Genomic DNA, 21,875 nt, shown 5'->3' on the forward strand with positions numbered 1-21,875 from the left:
TGGAAACAATTGCAACTGGGCAGTCCAGAAAGCTTGAGGGAGGATGTCCTCATATTTGTGTACTTACCTAATACAGTGACGTTTCAAATGAAATACAGAATTTAAAGCTGGAGGCAAGAATGGGGACAATGGAGGGAGGAATGTCACTCAAACTGCTGTTCCTGCAAGACAGGGATAGTTCTCAGTTCCTTRCTTGATATTATTGAATCCTATTTGATTCAGGCACAATGTTGGGGAAAAAAACCTTAAGATAAAGAAAGCCTGTTTTCTGGGAAAGTGATGGTATGCCAGAGATTGTTCCTAGAGTCCAGGATGAAATACATGCCGTTTTCTGTCACCTCTGCAGTAGAGATATCGCATTGTTTGGCTGCATCTGGCAGTGGGCCCATCTGGATGTCTTTTGGCTAGCCTGAGGAAAGCTGGAGGAGATTTCTGTGCTTCTGGGAATATGAAGGTCTAGCAAGAGCAGCAGAAGAGCTCTGTGGGTCCCCTTGGTCAGAGTTCTTGGTCTCTCCTGTGGAGTGTCACTAATGTGTTTAATCCCTAGGAAGGTTAATGCCCGTAGTGACGGCAAAAGTATTGTCACCCAGGGTATGAATAGTTACGAAGGAAAAGGCAGGAGACTGTATTTTTCCTGCTCATTAAGTTAAAGTAGGGTGGGCCTTGAATCAGTTTTTCTCTCTGGCAATAAAGACTTCTTTTAGGTAATGGGACTAGTATCTGAAGTGTAAAAAAGAACTGCTATGAAAAATATACTAATGCAAGGAGATACTTTTGTGTTTGGAGATATTCTTTGTTTACTGGGGCAGTGCTGGCAGTGTGGAGATGATGTTGTCTTTCATGTATCAAAAATAAAGCAAAGCAGATGCTTTCCCATCTCAGCATAACCTTAACCAGGTTTCCAGCCCAGCAGGTTGCCAGCATTCAACAAACCCTTGCTAGGAGTACCGATTTGGAAGTATAAAATTGCAGTCTTGGCTGAGGGATTTGAAAGAAGTTGGGCTTTTGGCCCTGTTGTCTCAAGTGTTCCTATGACAGATGTGTAAACAAGTAAAAGGGTCTCATCCGGACACAGTGCCAGTTAGTCAGGTTTGGGTGAGAGATCCTAGTCTGATAGCTTTGGACCTTTGTTCTTTATCTTGGTTTCCTGACTTGGAAAGCAAAGATTGCTGACTGTTGGACCTCATTGCATGACTCTCTGGAGTCCTATGCCATCACTAATGAATTTGTTCCCTTGAGATAGGGAAATGACAGTGCCGTGGGGAAAGTGAAGGCACAGAGTGAAGAAGTGGTTGCCTAATGTTGCCCAGTAATTCTCTGGAAAACCAAATGCTYGTTTTTGTGACTCCCTGTTCTAGATCACACTCAGTATTTCTTGCACATGACCATCCTACAGGGGCAAGCATGTGTCTGTGTAGATCAGGTAGAACTGCAAGTTTGGAAACAGTTTGACCCCTGCCCCCAAGTGAAGACAGTGGCAAAAGAGACCTGTCTTCTGAAGTGTTTAATTCCTAGTGAAAAGGACTCAAATATGTAAGCAGTAGAATAGCGAGTGAAGAACAAGGTTAGCTCTTTTACCACTATAGCTTGTTTCATTAATCCTGCAGTGTGATGCTGAAATCCCGTTCAGCTACTACTTCTCAAATCCCTCTTCTGTGATGTTCTGTTGTCTGTTTCAAAGACTTGTCATGGTAGAGACCTAAGCTTGAGAGCACCTGAATTCCACCCAAATCCCCAGTGCGTGCCTGGAAGCTGCTCTGCAGGGCACTTTTGCATCTTTCAGATCCTTTGGCTCTCATTGAGCATTGCATCCCACAACTCAGATGCTGATTTCTGTTAGAGACTCTAAAGGCCTGGTTGCACCAAAGTCCTCTCAGGCTGGGGCACCTGAGTGCCATATGATGTGTTGTGATGCATCTGGAGGGCACAACTTGCATCATCATTTCTTCTTTAGTGATAATAGCAGCAGGGGAGAAGAAATGGCACATAACTATTTTAAAAATATTTTAAAATATTCAGTTAGTTCCACTGAATGCACCTGTATTAAACATACAGTATTAAATGAGTTTATTGGTTACAGTAGGTAGCTACTGCTYATGATGGGAGGTTCTCTTGTGACAATGGGCATCTAAAAAGAAGCCTGTTGTTTTCTGAAGAGTGTTAGTTTCTGTGAAAGGCATAAGATTATTTGAGCTAGGACGTGTAAATGAAAGAAGCATTCCATAGTGTACTTTCATATAGGAATGACCTTACAAGGTTGCTTTTGGTAAAACAATAATTAATCTAGTGCTCTTAAGTGTTGGTGCAAAATGGTTCTAAACTAGGTAAACTGTAAGGGTATACATTATAATGTAGTAGTTGTTAGGCTATTTCTCAGTATGTGTCTGAGTTAATTTGTAATAAAATGTTGACCCAGTGATACTATGATGTGTGTATAATATTAACCAACACAAAAAGAGTGTATCAAGTATCTGATGAAGCCTCTATCAAGAGATCCCATCTGCAAATGCATAAATAAATGACAGATTTGAGACAAGAACATGATTTATAGGCAGAATAAATTGCTTTTCTGGGAAGAGATTGTACATCTATCATTCATTTTCATTCAAGAGAGAAAAAGAGATCTCAAGCATAGGGACATGGGTTTGGCTTTCTTCACCTTCTTGATGTAATAATAAAGAGCAATAAGCTTTGTCTGCAAAGCAGAAAGATGATCAAGTTTTCTATTTACATTTCCTGTATCAGGAACCTTCATTTGACTACTTGGAAGACTTGTCTACCACACTGCTCTTGCCTGGTGGGGAGTATGTACTTAGAGTGACACATTATACCCTCAGGGCTATAACAGTGTAGCCATTGTAGGTAAATGAGAATTGTATGAGAATGTGGACATACTTGTATACATCAACATGCTACTCTTCACTGGTTAGCATTCAGTATTCTGGAGAGTAAACTGTGATAATTCTCAGTAATTTTAGGTGAGCGTGTTTTGTATTTTATGAGGATATAAATCAGGAAATTTGTATCAAAGAGGCTGATCAGTGGGAAATATCACAATCCTGATTTGCATGCAGGTTAAACAGCAAGTTATTGTGCATACGTGTTCATTGGTATTTAAATGCAATGTATGAAAACAGTGTAGCTCACTATGAATACTCATTCATAGGCTGACTTTTTGTTGGAGAGATGTTCTTTTAAAAGAGTGCCAGCATTTATCCAGTCTATGTTTTGAGAGACAAAGTTGGACTTGATTCACAGAGGAAACTTAAATGTTATAGCAGGGAGCATTGTAACACCTAACTTCTTAGGCATGTGGCTCTTCTAGTGGCCTCAGTTGAATGGTTGTGTGCTGGTAGGGAGAGTTAAAGAACCTAAGTTAGCTCAGTTAAAGATCCGAGTTAGCTGCTGCTAACTCAGTCTGCTGAACGTGAGAGTTTCTAAATGAGATGATGGGAAATGCTCTGCCACTTTGATGTTCCTGCAAGTAGTAAAGAGTAGGGGTGGTGAGGAGAGGCAGGTGCTTTAGGAAAAAAAAAGGCATTTAAAATGCCCCATCTGTCATCCGTACTAGGCTGTGCATGGCCTCTGTAAGGGTAAAGCAGAAATTGAGTTTAAAGTGAGGGTTGAACAGTGAATACTTTCCTTGATATATGATTTATAAATCGTTGTAGTAATTTTAAAAATGTTGTGGCTTGCAGGAAGGCATTTAAGCTGAAAGGAACATACTAAGCATATGCCTGAGAGGGGAGAAGGTATTGTATATGCTTCCACATTTGCATTGAATGGCAGCATGAGCCAAGATAAATGTAAATTCCTGGGACAGGGTGATCTGTGCAGCAGTACAGGCTAGGGACCAGCTGCCCAGGTAGCAGGTCTGCAAAAGACGACCTGAGGGTCCTGGAGAAGAACACAGGAGATGTGCCAGTAACATGCCCTTGCAGCAAAGGTGGCCAACCTCATCCAGGGCTGCATCAGCAAGAGCAGAGGTAGTAGGTCAAGGGAAGTGGTTCTTCCCCTCTGCTTGGCACTGGTGATACCACATCTGGAGTGCTGTGTTCAGTTTTGCCCCCCAAAAGAGATGTCAGTGAACTGGAGAGAGTCCAGTAGAAGGCTGTAGCCCAGAGAGCTGGGATTGTTTCACCTGGGGAAGAGAAAGCTGAAGGGGCATCTAACAACAGCTTTCCACTATCTAAAGGGGATTGCAAGGAGGGCAGGGATAATCCCTCCTCAGAGGTGCATGGTATGAGGGCAAGAAGCAATGGACACAAGTCACAGCAAGGAAAAATCCAGTTAGATTTAAGGCYGTAATTCTACCCCATAAGAGCAGTGCAACCCTGGGACAAGATGCAGTGATGGGTGAATGGTCTTTGGAGATAGCCAGCTGAGTTTTAAGTAAGGCCCTGGGCAACTTGATCTASGTTTGTAGGCAGCCCTTTTTTGAACAGGGAAGGGATGGACTAGAGACCTCCAGAGGTCCCTTCCAATATAAATCTTTGTGATTCTACATTTCTCTCATGTCTGAAGTTCCTTACTGGAAACAAGTCCATTATGGCAAAGCCAAGAGCTATCTTTCACCTTTAAGATTATTTAAAGTCAAAAGTAAATTTGAGCAAAATTGACAAGTTGGTGATACACAGATGACTTTTGGAGAAACAGTATGTGGGGTGTGTGTATGCAGGCCACCCTTCAGCATAGCTACAATCCGAAAAAAAATTTTGGTATCTTTAAAGCTGGATAATAGCCAACCTTTGGCCTTCTGGTAAAAAGCAGATGATAGAGATTGCACAACTTTGGAAAACTCTAAATGACTGTTCCCTCCTGGGAAGCTTGCAGTTGTGATTCTTGCCATGAGGTCGCACTTCTGGGACTTTCTTTCAGAAGCCCACTTAGTCGAACCTTTCTTTGGAGCTAAAGGAGGAGCTCATGTTTTGTTTTATACCTGATAAGGCAGTTGTTGGAGAGCCTGATTTTTTTTTTTTTTTTTTTTTTTTTTTTTTGCTTTGAGTCCTAGCATTCTTGTTTTCTTTTCTGCTTACCTGAGATTGCTTACCATGACCGGGGTGGGAGCTCTCTCTCCATTTGGAGCTGTCTTTTGTTCCAAGGTAAGTTCTTCCAGTGTAAAGAGGCTGTGAGACCAGTGGTGTGGTGCGTTTCAGGAAGACTTGCTGTCTGGCTCAGCATGCTATTCTCCCCCAGATTAGGGTCTTTTCTTAAATGGAGGTGACCCAGAATATGCATCATACCGGTCCAGGGTTTGGCAGAATTTAATTATTCCACAGGTCATGGCATCAGATGAAAGTGTAAGGGCAGCTCAGGGAAYGGGGGTGTGTGTTGGGGAGTCATTGGGCTGGGCTAGGGTTTTACTTTTAGTACTCTGTCAGTGATGATTTAATGCAGTTTTGCCAACCAGTGCGGGCATGTGCTGCAGCTGAGTGTGCTTCATTAAAGAGCTGTGGCAGCTTGAGACCTGGTGAAACATTATGCTATGGTAGCTACCAGCCAGCTTATTTCCTTGCTTAGGAAGGGTCTCACTTGAGCATTCAGCATCTTTGATGCTTTTCCCTCTCCCATCCAGGGTTCCCCTTTGGATGCTGAGCAGCCCTGGCCTGCTTGCTCAGGGTAGTGATAAACAGTGGCCCATCTTGCTGTGTGGTCAAGCCACGCCTGGCCCCTCTGCATGCTCTGCTTTGTGGAGGCTTTTCCAATTTCAAGGCCTTCTTAGGATCTTAGCTGTTGGGCAGAGTCAGTTGAAGACAGTGGGAAGATTTTTCTTTGGACTTCAACCCAGCTGCAACTTTCTATTTTGTTTCAAAGGCAGGCAGCAGTTCTTTTGGAAGTGTAGCCAGCTCTAAGTGTAGCATGCTCAGGGACCTCATTGTTCATACCCTTTCCACATTGTTGTCCCAAAGGTCTCCATTTCTCTGAGCTAAAAGCATGTTTGTTCCCCCCTATTGGCTACTCTCAGTGGAGGTGTCCTTGGCACTGGCAAGCAGGTTTTCTGAACGCTGCAGGGTGTTTAGAGTAAAACCTGAAAAGAGCTGGATGTCCTTTTTATTAAATAAGTAAGTCTTCTCTGTCTGTTCTCCTGGGATGTATAATCTAAGTGAAATTCTGGTAAACTGACATGGGGTAGAGACACTTGGCAGCCTACACTGACCTCTAGTAAGTATTTTTGGCCTCTCCATCTCCTGGAATATTTGCTCATTGCTTTCTGAATATTTCTTGTCCTGATCTGCAGAGAGAAGGGAGATGGGAGTTAGATATTTCCTTGTCTTGTAAATGGTGCGTGATGTGCAGAGCTCTGTCACTGTGCCTGATGTGAGTTAGCCTGAGCAGAGGACAGAGTGGGGGATCTTGTGAAGAGCAGGTGAGGTTGCCTGGCTCCTCTTGTATGAGGTGAAAAGACTGGGAAGAGCACAGACATGTGAAGCAGGACCTGGTGTGGTTTGGTGGCCAACATAGGCAATATCTTTGTTCTGTTCTCTTCCTCTTATCCCTCATGTGGACCAAGGCCATGACAGAGAGTGAAGAGGATTCCAGTGGCGGGAGGAAGAGTCAGTGTGGTGCAAAGCTTAGCGTTGGTGGCAGGCACAGGGGCAGAAGGGAGAGAAGCTTTGAAGCTTACCAGGTTTGGTACGAGTACGGAGACAGCTGGGCAGTCTCTGGCCTCTACACGTTTACTTGCAATTCCCTCTTCTAACTGGTATGACCTCCGTCTCAGGTGGGTTGTGTGTTGTTGTAGCCATGCAGCTGCATGGCAGAGGCATGTAGCAGCGAGGAGAGGAGTGGAGTGGCACTAGGGGACAGACATGCTGCAGCAAGGCAAAAGAGGTGCCTGGCCAGGCAGTGCTTGGGAAGGTGCAGGATACCTTGTATGGCAGGAGAAAGAAATGCCAGGAAGACGTGCCTGTTAACAGCAGGTGCTGTGTATGTGAGAAAGGAACATCACTAGGAAGAGGTAATGAGCAGGAGAGCGTGGTAGGAATCCAGCAAGGAGTAGAAGGGAGATGGAAGAGTCAGTAATGCCAGCAGTACTGGCAGATTAATTCACACTAGACATTGTCCTTGATTTAATAGTTTATGCCAAAAATTTCTCTCACTTCTCCTTTCTTGTATCATGGAGTTGTTTTGTTTGCAGACCTAGATTTCAGCATCACTTTATCCAGCCAATGTGTTCCTTACAACCTGTATTTAAAAAACTCTGCTTTCTGAACTGTAGGAAATTCGTAACATTCATAATGATGAACTAATGGGTATTCGAAGGGAGGAGGAAATGGAAATGTCTGATGATGAAATAGAAGATCCATCAGAGATGAAAGAAACAGAAGAATCAGGTAAAATCATTTCCCTGCTCTTCCCTGCCTATTGTTGCTGTTCTTCCAACCCTCTGGTCCCTTTTTGAATTTGCTTTTAAGACATCCTATAGCAGCAAGTCCTACAATCTAATCTCATATATATAAAACACTCTTCTGTTTTTGGATTTGAATTTGTCATTTTCCAGTTTTTATTGACTGTCCACTTTGTTATATGTTATGAGGCAGAGAGAACAGAGGGCCTTTCTCCCAACCAGGTGTTATTTTACATACATTTGTCATGGCCCCATTTAACTCCTGCCTTCTCAGTTATTCCTTTCACATATGTTTTTGTGTGTGGTTGTAATGCTCCAAATTCCTGTCATTGCCTGTTCTTTTTTTGTCATATCCTACTGAAGTAAGTTAACTGCTGGAGCAATCTCCTATATTATCCATCTCCCCTTTCCATATCTCTCAGAATTCTACATTCTTGTTCTTACTGCAGCTTCAGACTTGAGCTTGCCAAAATTTTTCTCCTAAATTAATACTGTTGTTTTAAATCATTGTGAGTGTGTAGAGTCTGGGTCACAAAATCCTTTCCTCAGCCTGCCACAGCCCTGTCTCTTGCTCTCCTGCCTTCACGTTGTTCCCCTCACTCCCTGTGATGGAAACTGCTGTGGACTTTTGCTTTGCAGTATCCTGGATTTTATTCTTTATTGTTCCCTGAAGGAAAGCTTGCTATTAGAGATAAGCACGGTTTCTCCATAGAAAATTCCAATATTTTGAAACTTTTCCAAGATAATTCATAATGAATGTTAAACCCTTCAAACGTTCCACCCCAGAAGTTTTGAGAAATTATTTTAGAACATGCAAGATGTTTTCTTTTAATCAAGGCAACTTGCTTTATAAAAATCCTTTGATTCCTGTTTCATGTCCCTATTACACATAAAATAATACTTTAACACACTTATTTGGTACAAAGTCCACAGAGAACACAGCAAAACAGCGGCCAATATATCTTCCCAGAACAAAATCTTATAACTTTTTCCTTTAGAAGATATTTCAGTGGAATAATCTGGTTTTGAGGAAGCTTCATTTTTTTTATCTGAGTAGTTTTCCATCAAAGTATTTCTCCTTACCAATTTTCCCATTCCTAATATTGACTGCTGAGTGTGGTGGGATGGTTGGGATTCCCAGGAGGGACAAACCTCATCCTGACAAAGGAAGAGCTTAAGTCCACCACAGTCTGCAGTGGGAGATGCTTCTTTCCTGAGCTCTTAGCTGCAGTACACCCAGATGGCTGTGTAATCCAGTCTCTGTGCAGCAAGTTGCTACACTAGCTGTTCAATGATAACCTGCTCGTGTGCACACACAGTTGCTCTAGCAGGAAGAGAACTAGGTCCAATACTGAAGGTGCTGGAATTGTTTTCTTCTCAGTGCCTGGTGCTGTAGCCAGTGCTCGTCCCTCCTCACCTGTGATGGTCAGAGTGACCTAAAGCTATGTCTGAATTGCAGTCCCCAGGGAACCTGCAGTCCATAGAGCCGTGCATGRAGGAGCTGGATGAGCAGAGTGGTGTAGACACAGCAGCACGTGGCTGGACTTGCTGCTTCTGCAGCCATGCTGCTGTTGACCTGCGCTGTCCCGTTTCAGCACACTGGTGATGTCTGCACAGCACCTGAGACCCGTTTGCACAGTAACATCCTAAGGTGCTGGATTGCGGTGGTGCTCTGAGCAGCAGATGGGCCAATAGCAGCATTTGGAGAGACTGTGGTGAAGGTGCGCGGTGGTGGACATGGCTGTAGTCTCAGTGCAGGGCTCTGTGGTGAGCTGAGTGCTCCTGGGTCATACAACTTCAAATGCTGGTGCTAACGCGAGAACTACACTGTCCAAATATCCCTTCTCCCTCTGTCTGGTTTTCTGGAATGGATCCAGGCTCAAATAACTGATACCAGTGTATAACTGCTGCTTTTTTTCCCCTCCTTGAATCTCTAGCACCAACAGCATGACTGTCTTCCTCACATATGTTTACTACAGGGGAAACACCCTGACAAGTTATTTCAGAGCAGTTTTCTCTCCTGTCTTGTATATCAGCTGTATCTTTAAAAAACTGGATTCTGTCTGGCACATGCTTAATGGGGGTTAGTGATCATTCCACTAGAAAACCCTTCACTTAAAATTAAGAACTTCTGTGTATTTTTATTTGCTTCCTCCTGTATAATTTTATTTGTCTGAGTGTATTTTTAGCTGTGTTCTATCTTTACTCTGTGCTCAGTGTTCCCTAGCCACTGTCACATGCTAGGGGTTTGATACTTGCATGCAGGAAATAAAAGCTGAATAGTCCAGAAATGTATTGAAGGCCTTTTCTGGATTTTGAGGTTACAAAGTCAAACATTCAGATTAGGAAATGTCACTGTGAAGATTGTGCAGGAAATAATGTTCTGATGCTGTAACAACAGTGTAGCAAATCTCAATGCCAGCTTTTTTACAAGGGGAGGATATTATTATTATTTTATTAGGGAACCAGAGCAAAATTGATTTCACTGGTTCACACAAATGCTTTTGTAGTCACATGCTCACAAGCATCAAAACATGTCCCCAAGTAATCTATCCAGTAGTCAGGCATCAGGATGTGTGTCCAAAAGGTCTGCCAAGCATGAAGGCATGAAGATACTTGTATCCAATTGGACACTCTGGGATTCCTTCAGGTGTCATAGATGACAAGGGACACCAGCTGTTGAGTTCTCATGTCTTCTGCATCCTTACTAGGTTGGTGACCTGTGCTGGTATGGGATCTGCCTTGCTGTACCCATTAGGATCTGACAGGGGCTGTCTCTCCATCCTGTCCCACCTCCATGAGTCATTTGGATTCACTCACTGTCTTCTGTCTCCTTGTCTGACAGTTTTAAGGTTTCTATCCTGGTCTCTGTCTTCCTGCTATCATGTCTTAAAGGAGTTAGAAAAATCTTGAATCAAGATTGCTTCCAGTTTATCTTCTCTGGATGAAAGCCTGGGATGAACCCACCCTAGCAACCTTTCTGTGCAAGCTGAATTAATGATTTTTGCATGCCTCCAAAGCATTTTTCAGCCCCTGCTCCCCTCCAAGCAAAATTATGGTCTGTTTTGGCAGACTCTAAAGGTTTCAGACTTGCTCATCATATTTTGCTTAGCTGGTCTAAAGAGAAGCAGCCAGGTCCTTGTCTTTGTCCTAAACAATATAGTTTGTCTCTAAGCTGTCTTTTGTCTCGGAAGACTGAAGTGCCCTGTTCTACAAAGATTTTTGCCAAAAACATCTAGTCTTTTCTGCTCTCTAATTTCCTTTCCTGAAATAAACAGGAGCACCCCTGCCCCACCAACTCACTGTCTCAAAAGCACTGTGACCTTTTTCTGCTGTTACAGGAGCATTTAACTGTCAAATAGATCCAAATCTTGCCAACTACACTCATGTTTCTGTGATTTTCAGGCATGTTTCCCATTGCCATTGTTCTGCTTGGGAGGTTTTCTGTTTTTCACTTGAAGATTCTTCTTCCCCAAAGGTGCTTCCACATCCCTGTCACATTTCCTAAACTGACCAATGCAGCTGCAGGCATGGTTATATGTATATCTTTCAACTGTTAGGGCAGCTTATATAATCCCCTTCCTTGGCTCCTGCTCTGTGTGGCCCAATGGTGAATGGGCGCAGAGAATAGATCTGACTGACAAATAATAAAGCCATTGCTTTTGCCTGATTAAAGTCCATGTCAGTTCTTTGCATTCAGTGTTACTGGAGCTCACCCGAGAAACTGCCTTTTCTGTCCAGATCTGTCAAGTTATTTTTCCCCTTGGTTATCCGATACAAGCAAAGCAGTTTTTGCGCTACTGAATAGTGCTGGCTGTTCTTCTTTTGGAAATGTGTAAATATGTAGAGTGGGGCCCAACAAGGTTTCATTTGCTGGAGAATGAGTGAGAAGAGTTAGATGAAACCCACCTTGTTCCCAGGCAGCAAGCAGCTGGGGAAATGGGACTGTCTTGACTGTCTTCCAAGTACAGTGTTTGAATTCACCTCAGCAGCCTACGACCATGGCCCAAGTAGTAGAGGTATAAAGCATGGCTGTGGGATGTCAGGATGTGCCCTCCGTATAACGGGTACATTCTGAAACCTGCTGAAGCTGTCTTTGCAGCAATAGTGTAGTAGAATCCCATTCATAAATTTATTGAGCTCTGTGCAACCACCAAGCAGATATATGTTTCATCCCTTGGCTTCATGGGGATGCTCTTCTGACTGAGGATGGCAGTAGAAGGATGTCGTGGAGTCTGTCAGCTTTGCTTGTTTGGGAACCTACTACTTCCTTGTCTGCATGGTCATTTTACCCCAGTGTGTTCTTTTCTCTTCTTCCTCCCCCTCCACCGCCAACTTAATGCTGCTTTTACTACTGAGAAATGGTCTTTGCCCAGAGGAGCTTGTGTTCTAAACAGATGCCACAAACAGTGGTTGGGAGAAATTAATGTTGGTACCTTGGGTTTGTGATTGGGATTTGGGAGCCACTGAGTACTCTGCCCACTGTGCACTAGAGTAGAGTGCAGAGGGAGATCTTAATCACAGCTCTTTGACCTTCCATCCCTACCTGCCTTTTTCTCCAGCACTGGTATCGCAGGTGGAAGCCCTGAAAGAAGAAAATGACAGTCTGCGCTGGCAGCTGGATGCCTACCGGAATGAGGTAGAACTGCTAAAGCAAGAGCAGGGCAAAGCAAACAGAGATGAAGACACAACTAAAGAGCAGCAGCTGAAGCTCCTCCAGCAGGCTTTGCAGGGAATGCAGCAGGTAGTCTGTGCTTTTCTATAGCTATGGTCTTGCTATAGTAACCATGTGAGAACATTCATCCATGAGTGCTGGTAACCAGCATATGCAGGAAAGAGGGTGGCAAAGACAGCTCAGAAACTCCTTTTCTGAAGCTTACTGGATTTTCATTCTCACAGAAATGTTTAGGGCTTATGATGTTCTTTGGAATTTCCCTGGGCTGAATATCAAGTGTTTTGGGTCCTTGTAAACCTCAACATTAGCTCCTGGGGTATGAAGCCAGACTGATATCCAAAACATATGGAGGATATAGTAGTTCAGTTAACCATTTAGTTAACATAATCTGCAGAGCCAGTGTGAAGGCTGTGATAGTGCACTGGATGAACCTGAGGTATGTGCTGAAGGCACTGGTGTTTGCAGCACTGGAGCTTGTAGGAAAAGCCTTCTCAAGTCATTGTGATCTTTCTGGGAGGGAGGAAGTGACAAGAATTTCAGGACATAACAGATTTTCCTTTCTGCAGGTGTCAGATAGGTAAGATTTACTTTTATCCCACTGTAACCATCATTTAAGTGGCAAATGAATCTTTCTGTAAACAAACAGCCCAGGACCAGACTCCTTGGAAGTCTTTACTTTTCAAAGAGGCTAAGCCAGCAACCTTGCAGTGCGTAAATGGGAAGGGCTCTGAGGATCAGTCGGAGTGATTAGTAACTCTGCTTTAAAAAAAAAAAAAGGGGGGGGAGGGGGAGGTGTTCGTTACAACCTGTTCTTTGTCTTTTTTTGAAATACCGACAATTCTCCTTCAGGAAGAGTAAGACAAAACTGCTATCTTTCCTGCTTTTGACACTAGCCTCCAAAGGTTAGCAGCTGCTGCATGAGAAAAGCTCTCCATCTGCAGGGAAACGAACTGGACTGCTGAAGACCAAACTACCCCAGACCATTACGGTAGAAGAAATAGCTTGGAAGGAGTCTTCCAGCCAACCAGCCTGCAGGAACCAGGCTTCCTTTCGTATATCTCAGGGGTAGAAGTTTAATCCAGTTCTTGAAACTGCCCAGATAAATGGTGCTGGAAGAATAGTCTGGAGGAGCTGTCCTGATGCAAAAAGATGCTGTTTGTTTGTAGTTTTATTAATGAGTAGTGTTATGAATCATTATTTTGCTAGTTGAGGGAGAAAAAAGCTAAAGTAAATGACTGATTGGGGATGTTTTAAGTATGGAGGAAAGGACTGACTGAAATGTGTTTACAATTCCTGATTGGACTTCGGAAAACTACTGAGCTAGGAGCTTAGTTACATCAGTATTTAAATGTTTTCTCCTTAATAAGGTCTTAAGGTTTTGGTATTTTATTCTGTTCTCAATTTGTGTAATTAGGAAGCAGGTGCAAATGTAACAAATTGTTGTGTGTCCTGGAACCCAAGCTTAACCATGAGGAAAATGAGCATATCTCACTATTAAACTAGTATGTTACACAGCATTAATGAACACTACCTTAAAAGGAGCCTCTTTCGAATTATTATTAAAGGTGGCTTGTCTGACCCAGTCCAAGTCCATGTGGTAAGTGTCCTGAAAAGATCAGGATAATAAGTGAATTAGTCTTTTGGCCTTGGGTAGAGCCCTGGTCACCTGTCCTTCTTACGTTCACAAAGATGGTTGTAATGTCAGTGGAGAAGATCAGGGCTTGTTTGCTGGACAGCTTGGTGACTGGCCTTGCCTCTCTCTGAGAGGCCCAGTGCTGGTAGCAGTTTGCGTACTGATTTCCTCTAGCTCCGATGGGAGATCTGTCATACTTGTCCTCTGTGGCCTGTGTCAGATTCTTGGTTTGTTCAATTAGGTCTCTGTACTTGTGTGCTTCCACTATGGACACATCCAAGAGTACAAGTTCACTCTCAAAGCAGGCTGTCACACCCACAACCACCATTTGGGTCTTCTTGATGGACACCAGGTTGGGCTTGAGAAATGTCTTCTGCTCACCTCTAAGATGAGGTTTGTGATTCACTGCCCAGTCTTTCTTATTAGCTTTGCTAGCCAAGAGCATGCACAGCTTGTTGTGGTGTTTGTTGCGAGCATCCTGCATCGGTAGGCAGATGCCCAGGGTGTGGGAGCAGTCATCATATTTTTCTGTTATGCAGAATTGTGCAAATTACAGCACAAGTCTCCCCATCTACTAGCTGTTTTGGAATATTTTCTTAAATTGCAAGACAGTTTGGTTAACGTGGCACCAGAGTTCTAGGAAGGCTTTAAGGCAGCTTCGCCAGGTCACTTGTTTGTCTATGCTACTCCCTCCCATTTGCTGGCTGTTGGTACAGCCATACAATGAACCAGACTGCAGGAGAGGAACATCTTGCTGTAATATGGATCGGTTCCCCAGTCTAATGCACAACACATGCTTTATTTCAGGGATGGCAGTGGTTTGGTGATTATGGAATTACTGCCCCATGTTTACCAACCAAAGTTGCATTTTCTTGCATAAACTAACAGGCAAAGAATATCCCAAGGTGGTTTGTTGAAAAGATTTCTTCCTTTTATATACATAACCTTTTAATTGTTCTGAATATGATCTATCTGGTCTTCATGGAAGAGTGGTAATTCAATTTATATTCTTTAAATAGTGAAATATGAAAGATGGGATGCAAACTGTGTTTAACTTTTCTCTTCCAGCATCTTCTGAAAGTGCAAGATGAATATAAAAAGAGAGAAGCCGAGCTAGAAAAAGTGAGAGAAGACAAACTAAAAATAGAAACATTATTCGAAACCCTTAAGGAGCAGGTATGTGCAATCTCAGTGCATCCTTATTCTCAGTAGTAAATGCAGTCCTTGGATTTCATATTTCATCATGAGTGCAGTGAAGGACAGAAGTGTAGAAGATACCTAGCCTTGGTTTAGAAGCAGTGGTCTTTAGAAAGCAAGAAAAATTTACATGCTTAATTGGAGGATTTATAGGAGTAGTAGACTTGCTGATTGCTTCATTATTAGAGTGAGACAGTCTACATAAGCAATTATATCAATAACAGATTAGTTCTTGTTTTATAGTTCACATCAGTATTGCTGGGGAAATGTGTTTTTTCTGTACGCTACATTTTAAAAGATAGGAAAAGACTCAGTTATCAAACATTGATTTTAGATTTGCATTTTAAAGATGTTTTGAGTTGATCCATAAAGTTCTAATGAATTTAAAGTTTTTAGTAGTATTTATAATATACTTGTTGGATTTAATGCAGGGAACTGACAAAAACATTTAAAATTAAAGTTTTTACATTAGCAGATTCTGTATCTTGTTCTGTTGCGCTTTTTTTTTTTTTTTTTTAATGTCTTCTTGCTGATGACTTAAATCCTTGTGGCACATAACTCAGTTTTGCAGTCTGAGAGTGGAAAAAGTTGAGATGTTAGCAGACATTGGTGTCATGGATAGGTACTATTTCTGCTCAGCTGTGGTCTACTCTGTTTTGATTATGGACCCACATGTCAATCTCAACTTGCTTGGTAATAGTCTCCTCTATAACATGTACTCAGTTATTCATGTACCTCAGGATAGAAAAGAGACATTACAGAACACCACTTCTCACTGATGACTGTAGAGCCCACTGCTAAGGAAACAGATAGGCTCTTTTCTGATTTTCAAACCTTATCCCTACTGTTTCATGCCATGTGCTGGGGAAGATGATAAATATTTGTCTTTCTACTAGTTAAAGGAGAATTTGAGTCCCAGTAATTTCCAGCGTAGGAGCTTCAGTGCCTGATATCAAAGAACAGAAATAGGGCAGTTTCAAGAGCTGAATTAAACTTCTACCCCTGGGATATACAAAAGGAATCATCGGTAATCTTTCCCTTTTCTTCAATCATACATAGCAAAGCCTAGCAGATGAAGAGGACAAGGAGAGAGATGCGATTGATTGTCAAGGAAACGTAAGTCAAAAAGTTTCTTTTCTGCTACTTCAGTTGAAGCATCTTGCTGAAGGAAGTAGTGGACACCTCATGGTAAAATGAGTAATTCCTTAGTCTAATTTGTTGTGAAGTGTATAAGCATGGTACATACAGAGTGTATATATAATTATACAAACTCAAAGCATTCAGTTATCCATCGCTACCAGCTTCTGGCTGGAAGAATAGTAAATGTGTGCAACACTGGTGTAGAAATGGCCTTTGGTGTGGCAGATAACTTGTTGCACTGTTATTTCAGCTAGCCTTCATATATAGCCGTTGGATTTCCAAGAAAAAGCGGGCAGTGCATTTCCGATAAAACGCTACTGGCTGAATCGCAGCCCCTGCATCTGTTTGAAGCTAGCACCACTTCCTCAGAGTGCAGAACCTTGTTTTCTCCTGCAGAAGCAAGCTGTAGCCTACTTAGTGCAGGACTGCACAGTTTCAGTACTATGTAATTCAAAATTGTACTGGCATAAGAAGCAAAGCAAACCCAGGGGACCATTTCATTCTATCTTTGTTATTGGCTCAACTCCAGTCCATTTCACTAGTGACTGGAGGCTGTTTCCAATTATACGTGTCTATAGCACTCAGACCACTGGAATTCAGGATACAGCTTAGGAATAAAAAATAAAAATAAAAAATCACACTTTTTAGTGCAAGCACCAAGTCTTTGAATTGCTGGTAGTCATGCATTTATTTTGGGGTTAGTAAATTAGGCAAAATTCTGTTTTAATACAGTACCGCAAACTCAAGTCAAAGACAGTCGGATCCCAAACCCTTTGCAGTCAATGGGCACTGGATTAATCATATTGCCTCAGTTTAGACTTCTGAAAAATAAACATGTGTCTCAATTAGTCACTGCAAAGCTTCCTTTATAAACTGGTAAAACAGAACGATAGGCCCTTGTAGAGCAGGCGACATACCAGTGAGCTAGGAATGGTGAAGTGCATGTTGTGGCATCTTACTTAACTTCTTGGGCTTTCATATAGCTTGGTATTCAGAAATGTTTCAACAGCAACATGAACATCCACTATGCTTTGCTGGAGGCATTTTGCAAAATAGATGCAGCAATGCAATGAATGCAGTGACTCATAGAAACAGGGAAACAAAAATGTAGGCTCTGTCAAGTACTACTGAAGTGCTGTTTGGTGTATAAGAATGCCTGCTGTGTTGTTGGTATGGGGAATGGACCCTGCTGGTTTTTGCAGGAGAGCGATACATCCAGGATTTGTGCATGCAGCCAGGAAAAGGAATGTCCAGCTGAGAAGACATTGAGCAATAGTCCTGTGAAATCTGAACGAGAAGCTCTATTAGTTGGTAAGACCAAGGGGACAGTGGGTCTTTTGATGAGCTTAGTGACACTGCTAGGGATCTGAACTGTGCAGGAATTACTTCAAAGTGACGTTGCAGCTCCCACCAGCTGTGTTCTTTTCTTTGGTTATGCCAACAGAGAGGGGGAATCCTGGAATCAAGGAAGACTGCTGGCTTTGGTGGGGTCAGGGTTTCACCTTGTGCATTGCTCATGTGGAAACCTTGTGTCATGCACCTTTCGCTCAGTAACATGCACATGTAAAGTGGGCTTGTGTGTAGTGATAGTTCAGCATGTACTGGAGTGCAAGTAGCTCTGCGGGGAGGTGTCACTGAAGGTGTAAGTTATGGAGCAGGGTCTGTCCGCATTCAGTTAGGGCCAGATCCACTTCACAGGATCCTAAGCAGTGTCATGGACTGTTAGACTTTAACCAGCCTGAGCATTGCAGCACCTTGTAGTTTGTGGATGACATTTGTGGACCCAGACAGCAATGAGGCACACCATCAGATGAGGCACAGTGTGCCACAGACCCCCAACGGATAAGATCTCCTGGCTTTAGAAGCTGTAGCCAGAGGAGAAGAAAGGATAGAGAAAGGTGGCAAAGAGGGGAGGGCCTGGCTCAGTGAAATGTGAAACATTGCCAGCACTTTCAAGTGATGCTTAGTTACAAAGGGATTGATGACCTCTGATTTACAGTGTAGGCATATGTACTATCCTTTTTATCTCCTTTTCCCTTTGTTATTTCTAGTAATGATGAAAAATAGCCTAACACTGTGCTACAAACTGCACCAAGTGTCAAAACAAGCAGCATAAATCAAGAGGTGAATGTTGTCAACCAGCCATTAGCCTGGTCATTCTGGGTCATGTCCTGTCCCCGGAACTGTATACATTGGCCCTGACCTTTTATTTGGGCAACGTGTTGTTAAAGTTAGTCCCCACTGGGTCTAAAGTTGAACGGGCTTTCAGCCYAAAGCTTTGGCACTGGATAGATTTTCTGGAACACTGAAAAGGGGGAGCAGAAATTCTAGCCTTACGGAAGAGTTTCTTTGGTTCCTTGTCACTCAGCGCAGTTGCCCTTAGCCATGCCTCTACATTTGATTAACGAGAAATCATTTACTACTGTCCAGTGGATCTGTTTGTGCCAGATCATGGGCTGGGAGAGGGGAGCTTTGGAGAAAGATCATGGGCACTATCTTTTCCTGCAGATGATGGTGAGAAATACAAGTCAGTCTTTTTGATGCACAGTACTGGCAATGAGCTGGAAAGAAGCCTCTGTGTGACACCAAGAAAACTTGGGTTGCTTTTATTTTTATTTATTTATTTTTTTCCTCCTTTAATCTGAGTGCTCCAATGCTTTTGGGATGGGACACACATACCACTGCTGCTGTCCCCCTTCTCATATCTTCAGGAGCTTCAGGGCAAAGAGCATGTGGACGTGAGGGAGACTGAACCCAGTATGTCACACGCTTTCCTTCTCCTTGAGCTCTCTATCCCCATGTTGATGGTAACCCCTTGCTGAATCTCAGCATGGTTTGTCTGTGGGCATGTTACCAGCACTCTCCAAGGAGTGAGAAATGGTGAGGCCTATTTTAAGGGCTAACCAGCTGCATTGGTAGCTGTTGTTTCCTTTGCAGCCACTGGGCCAAGCTAGGTATTTAAGGTATTAAGGTATTTAAGGTATTTAAAACCAAAACCCCCTGCAAAACACCCCCATGTGCTGTGGTGGCAGTGGCAGAGTGCTGGTGTTCTCAGCTGGCTCTTGTCTCAAGAGAATGCTTGTGGTGTTCTTTCCCCAGGAATAATTTCAACATTTCTTCATGTGCACCCGTTTGGAGCCAGCATAGAGTATATCTGTTCCTACCTGCAGCGGCTGGACAGCAAGGTACGGTCACTGATATTTCCATCTCCTCGAGCAAACTCGGGCAGGATGTTTGTACTCTTGAGTCCAACTGGTAAGGTCTGTGTGGCTTGGGTAAAGAGGATCATTGCCTCCCTGTTTATGGGGGTTTGGACAGTAAGAACTAGTCTTAACTGTGGAAGAATTTACTGGAAGAGGGCAAAAAGGAGGCTGAACTTTCCTTCCAGCTTCTGGCTTGGCCCTTACACAGCTTAATTTTAACCTCTTTTGTACTATTTATTATTTTATAACGTCTGCCATGCCACTGTGTATCTTCTCTCTAAACTAAACAGTCACCGTGGGTTTTTGCCTCTATGCACAACGTTTTTTTTCATGTTTCTCGTCATGTAGCCTTTTCTGTCTCTGTTTTGATGTTGTAAGTGAAGTTGTTTTTAGGAGGATGCTGTGCAAGGGCCTTTAAACTACAGAAGCATAAGCATTGAATTGCAGTCCCTGCCACAGAGGTCTGGGCTCTAGAGCAGGCCAAGTGGAGGGAGCAAGCACTTGGTGTGGGGGGTCAAGAAGGGTGATAGCAAAAAGAGCACTTGTGCATTTTCCTTGTTACAATGAGGAGCTGCTGTTTCATGCAGTACTTCTATGTACTGATGGCTTCAGACTGCTTATGAGAGTAGACAGGGAACTTGCAAAGGGTTTTGAAGGTTTTGAAAGCAAATTACATCTTGATCTTTTACTCTACTGTTCTTCTCTTGTCTTCCTTAAAGTGCTCCAAGAATAGGAGATTTGCCATTATAGGAATCATCTGTTGCAACTGGAGCTTTTTCAGCTGCTTTTGTTTATAGCTTACTGTTTAATTTTTCCTGTTCTAAGAAAGTGAGGCTTGCTGGCCTGTATTTTCCCAGGCTCACTCCAGCCCTTTAGTTTAATGATGGATGTAATATTTTCTTTTCATATTAGTTCTGAATTTGTCTAAGAGGCAAACAGCTGCCTTTGTTTTTCTTTGGAGTTCTTAAAGAAATGCCACCTTATATTTCATCTGACATCTAACACTTCCTCGTTGGGATCTGCAGTGTAGAAAAGCACTTCATGTTACCAGAAGTTTCTACATTAGGCTCAGCAGCAAACCACCTCTGAAAAACAGGTTATTTAACCTCTCTGGAATGTCACAAATCTCTTATTGTTCCCTGACGCTCTGGCAAACTCGTCAGCTTGCTAACTTTCAGCAGTCTTTTGCACGTGGTCACTTGAAAGGAGGTCCTGCTGTTTGTTCTTCAAGCTACATCTTGGCTGCCTTGTCTTAAGCTTTATTACTGTGAGAGCTAGGTGTTAGTGGGGGACATTGTTTTTAAAGTCTAGCAGAACTTTGGGCGTGAGGAAGTGGTGTGTCTGTGTGTGTGCCTCCCCACTTATGGGCAGAACTTGGTTTCTTGAAGCTGCCAGTAGGGAAGAAAGAAGAATACCTTTCCTTTGTTCCCTGCCCATCAGTCTCACCAAGAAGGCCAGCAGGTCAGCAGACAGTACAAAAGTTAAGATCCTACATCCAGGGCAGTTTGAAGTCATGAAACAATCCCAATAAAACCTCTGCATAGCACTGTGAGCCTTGCAGCTGCTGGATAATGCAAGTGTGGAGATGCACCTCCTGGGGTGTCCACCCTCTGGTTGGTGTCTTAGGCTGGCCTTGCCTTACCAAATCCATTACCAACCTGAGCTTGTGCTGTTTCTCTGTTTCTCTTAAGTGGACTGTTGTTTCTACCTGATTACAAAACAGTGATGACAAAGGTGCATCTGCCAAACCCAAATCCATTTTGCAAAGTTGGTGGTGATGATCTTCATCACATGTTTGAGCATGTCCTGGAAAGAGTATTGCTTCTTTGAGAAGGCCAGAGTCAAACATGAGTTTGGAGGGATGGTAGGAGAAATGACCCAAGATTATCTCCTTGAAAATCCAGTTATGCTTTGCATTAGAAAGCATTCAGTGGGATCAGACTTGAAGTTACAGAATGATCAAACTGAATCCACTGTGACAGAGATGAATATGAACATCAGCAACAGGAAGCACTGCTGAGGAGTGCGGTCGATGCAAACCTAGCTCCACAACATGTGGAAAATCATAGTACTGCAATTATAGAGCCACAAACTCTGCAAACTATAAAGGGAGCTAAAACTGTAACTGTGGTAGATCAACAAAACATGTACAAATGATGTTGAAGTGCCCTGCAATCTTGGAAAATATCCGTATTTTTTTCCCAAAAGTATGTCTTAATGCTTTGCCTGAGCTGCAGGTGTATGAGGCTATTGTGCAGAGATAGCTCTGACTGTGTGTCAAAGCAGTCTGAAATACACAGCAGAGGCAATCTTCAATTCTTGTCAATAAAACAAATTTTCAGTTTTCCTGTTGCAGTAAAACAGTCGCAGGTACCTGAACTGCAGGTGTGCACTGCCTCTGCAGTCTTGCTAACTCCTGAAGCTGTTAACTTGCAGCACCTTAGAAATTTTTTTACTTGTTGAAATTTGATTATATCTAGTAAGTGCTTGAATAGTGACATTTCTGGGTCTGCCTGCCAATCTGATTATGGCTTTGGACACAGTTTACGTAGCTGTTGTGCTACACACATGCACACCTCTCTGTGCAAAGTAAAGGTGCTAGCAGGTAGGCACCCTGCTTCAACCGCAGTGGAAATGATACAGAGGCTCTAGCTTCAGCACTTACTGGAGATGGTGCTG

The 21,875-nt window shown here is 42.9% G+C and overlaps 1 protein-coding gene across 15 annotated transcripts in view; it reads left to right on the forward strand.

The window, feature by feature from the left end:
* The window catches only part of ENOX2 (ecto-NOX disulfide-thiol exchanger 2), a 68,102-nt gene that overhangs the window by 43,988 nt on the left and 2,239 nt on the right, over positions 1–21,875 (forward strand). For 9 of the 15 annotated variants that reach the window (XR_003254586.1, XM_026072108.1, XM_026072103.1 and 6 more), the window contains 6 exons: positions 7,220–7,334; positions 11,911–12,092; positions 14,725–14,832; positions 15,913–15,969; positions 17,196–17,304; positions 19,093–19,253. Coding sequence is in view for 14 of the 15 variants with exons in the window: in XM_026072108.1 (XP_025927893.1) it covers positions 7,220–7,334; positions 11,911–12,092; positions 14,725–14,832; positions 15,913–15,969; positions 17,196–17,304; positions 19,093–19,253 (732 nt within the window). In the remaining variant the exon portion in view is untranslated. Of the gene's footprint in view, positions 1–7,219; positions 7,335–11,910; positions 12,093–13,897; positions 14,050–14,724; positions 14,833–15,749; positions 15,888–15,912; positions 15,970–17,195; positions 17,305–18,639; positions 19,063–19,092; positions 19,254–21,875 lie in introns of those variants that run through there. The other 6 variants (XM_026072104.1, XM_026072105.1, XM_026072106.1 and 3 more) reach the window with 6 other exon arrangements.

The sequence above is a fragment of the Apteryx rowi genome, unplaced genomic scaffold (genome assembly GCF_003343035.1).
Source record: "Apteryx rowi isolate R43461 unplaced genomic scaffold, aptRow1 scaffold_338, whole genome shotgun sequence".
NCBI classification, from domain to species: Eukaryota; Metazoa; Chordata; class Aves; order Apterygiformes; family Apterygidae; genus Apteryx; species Apteryx rowi.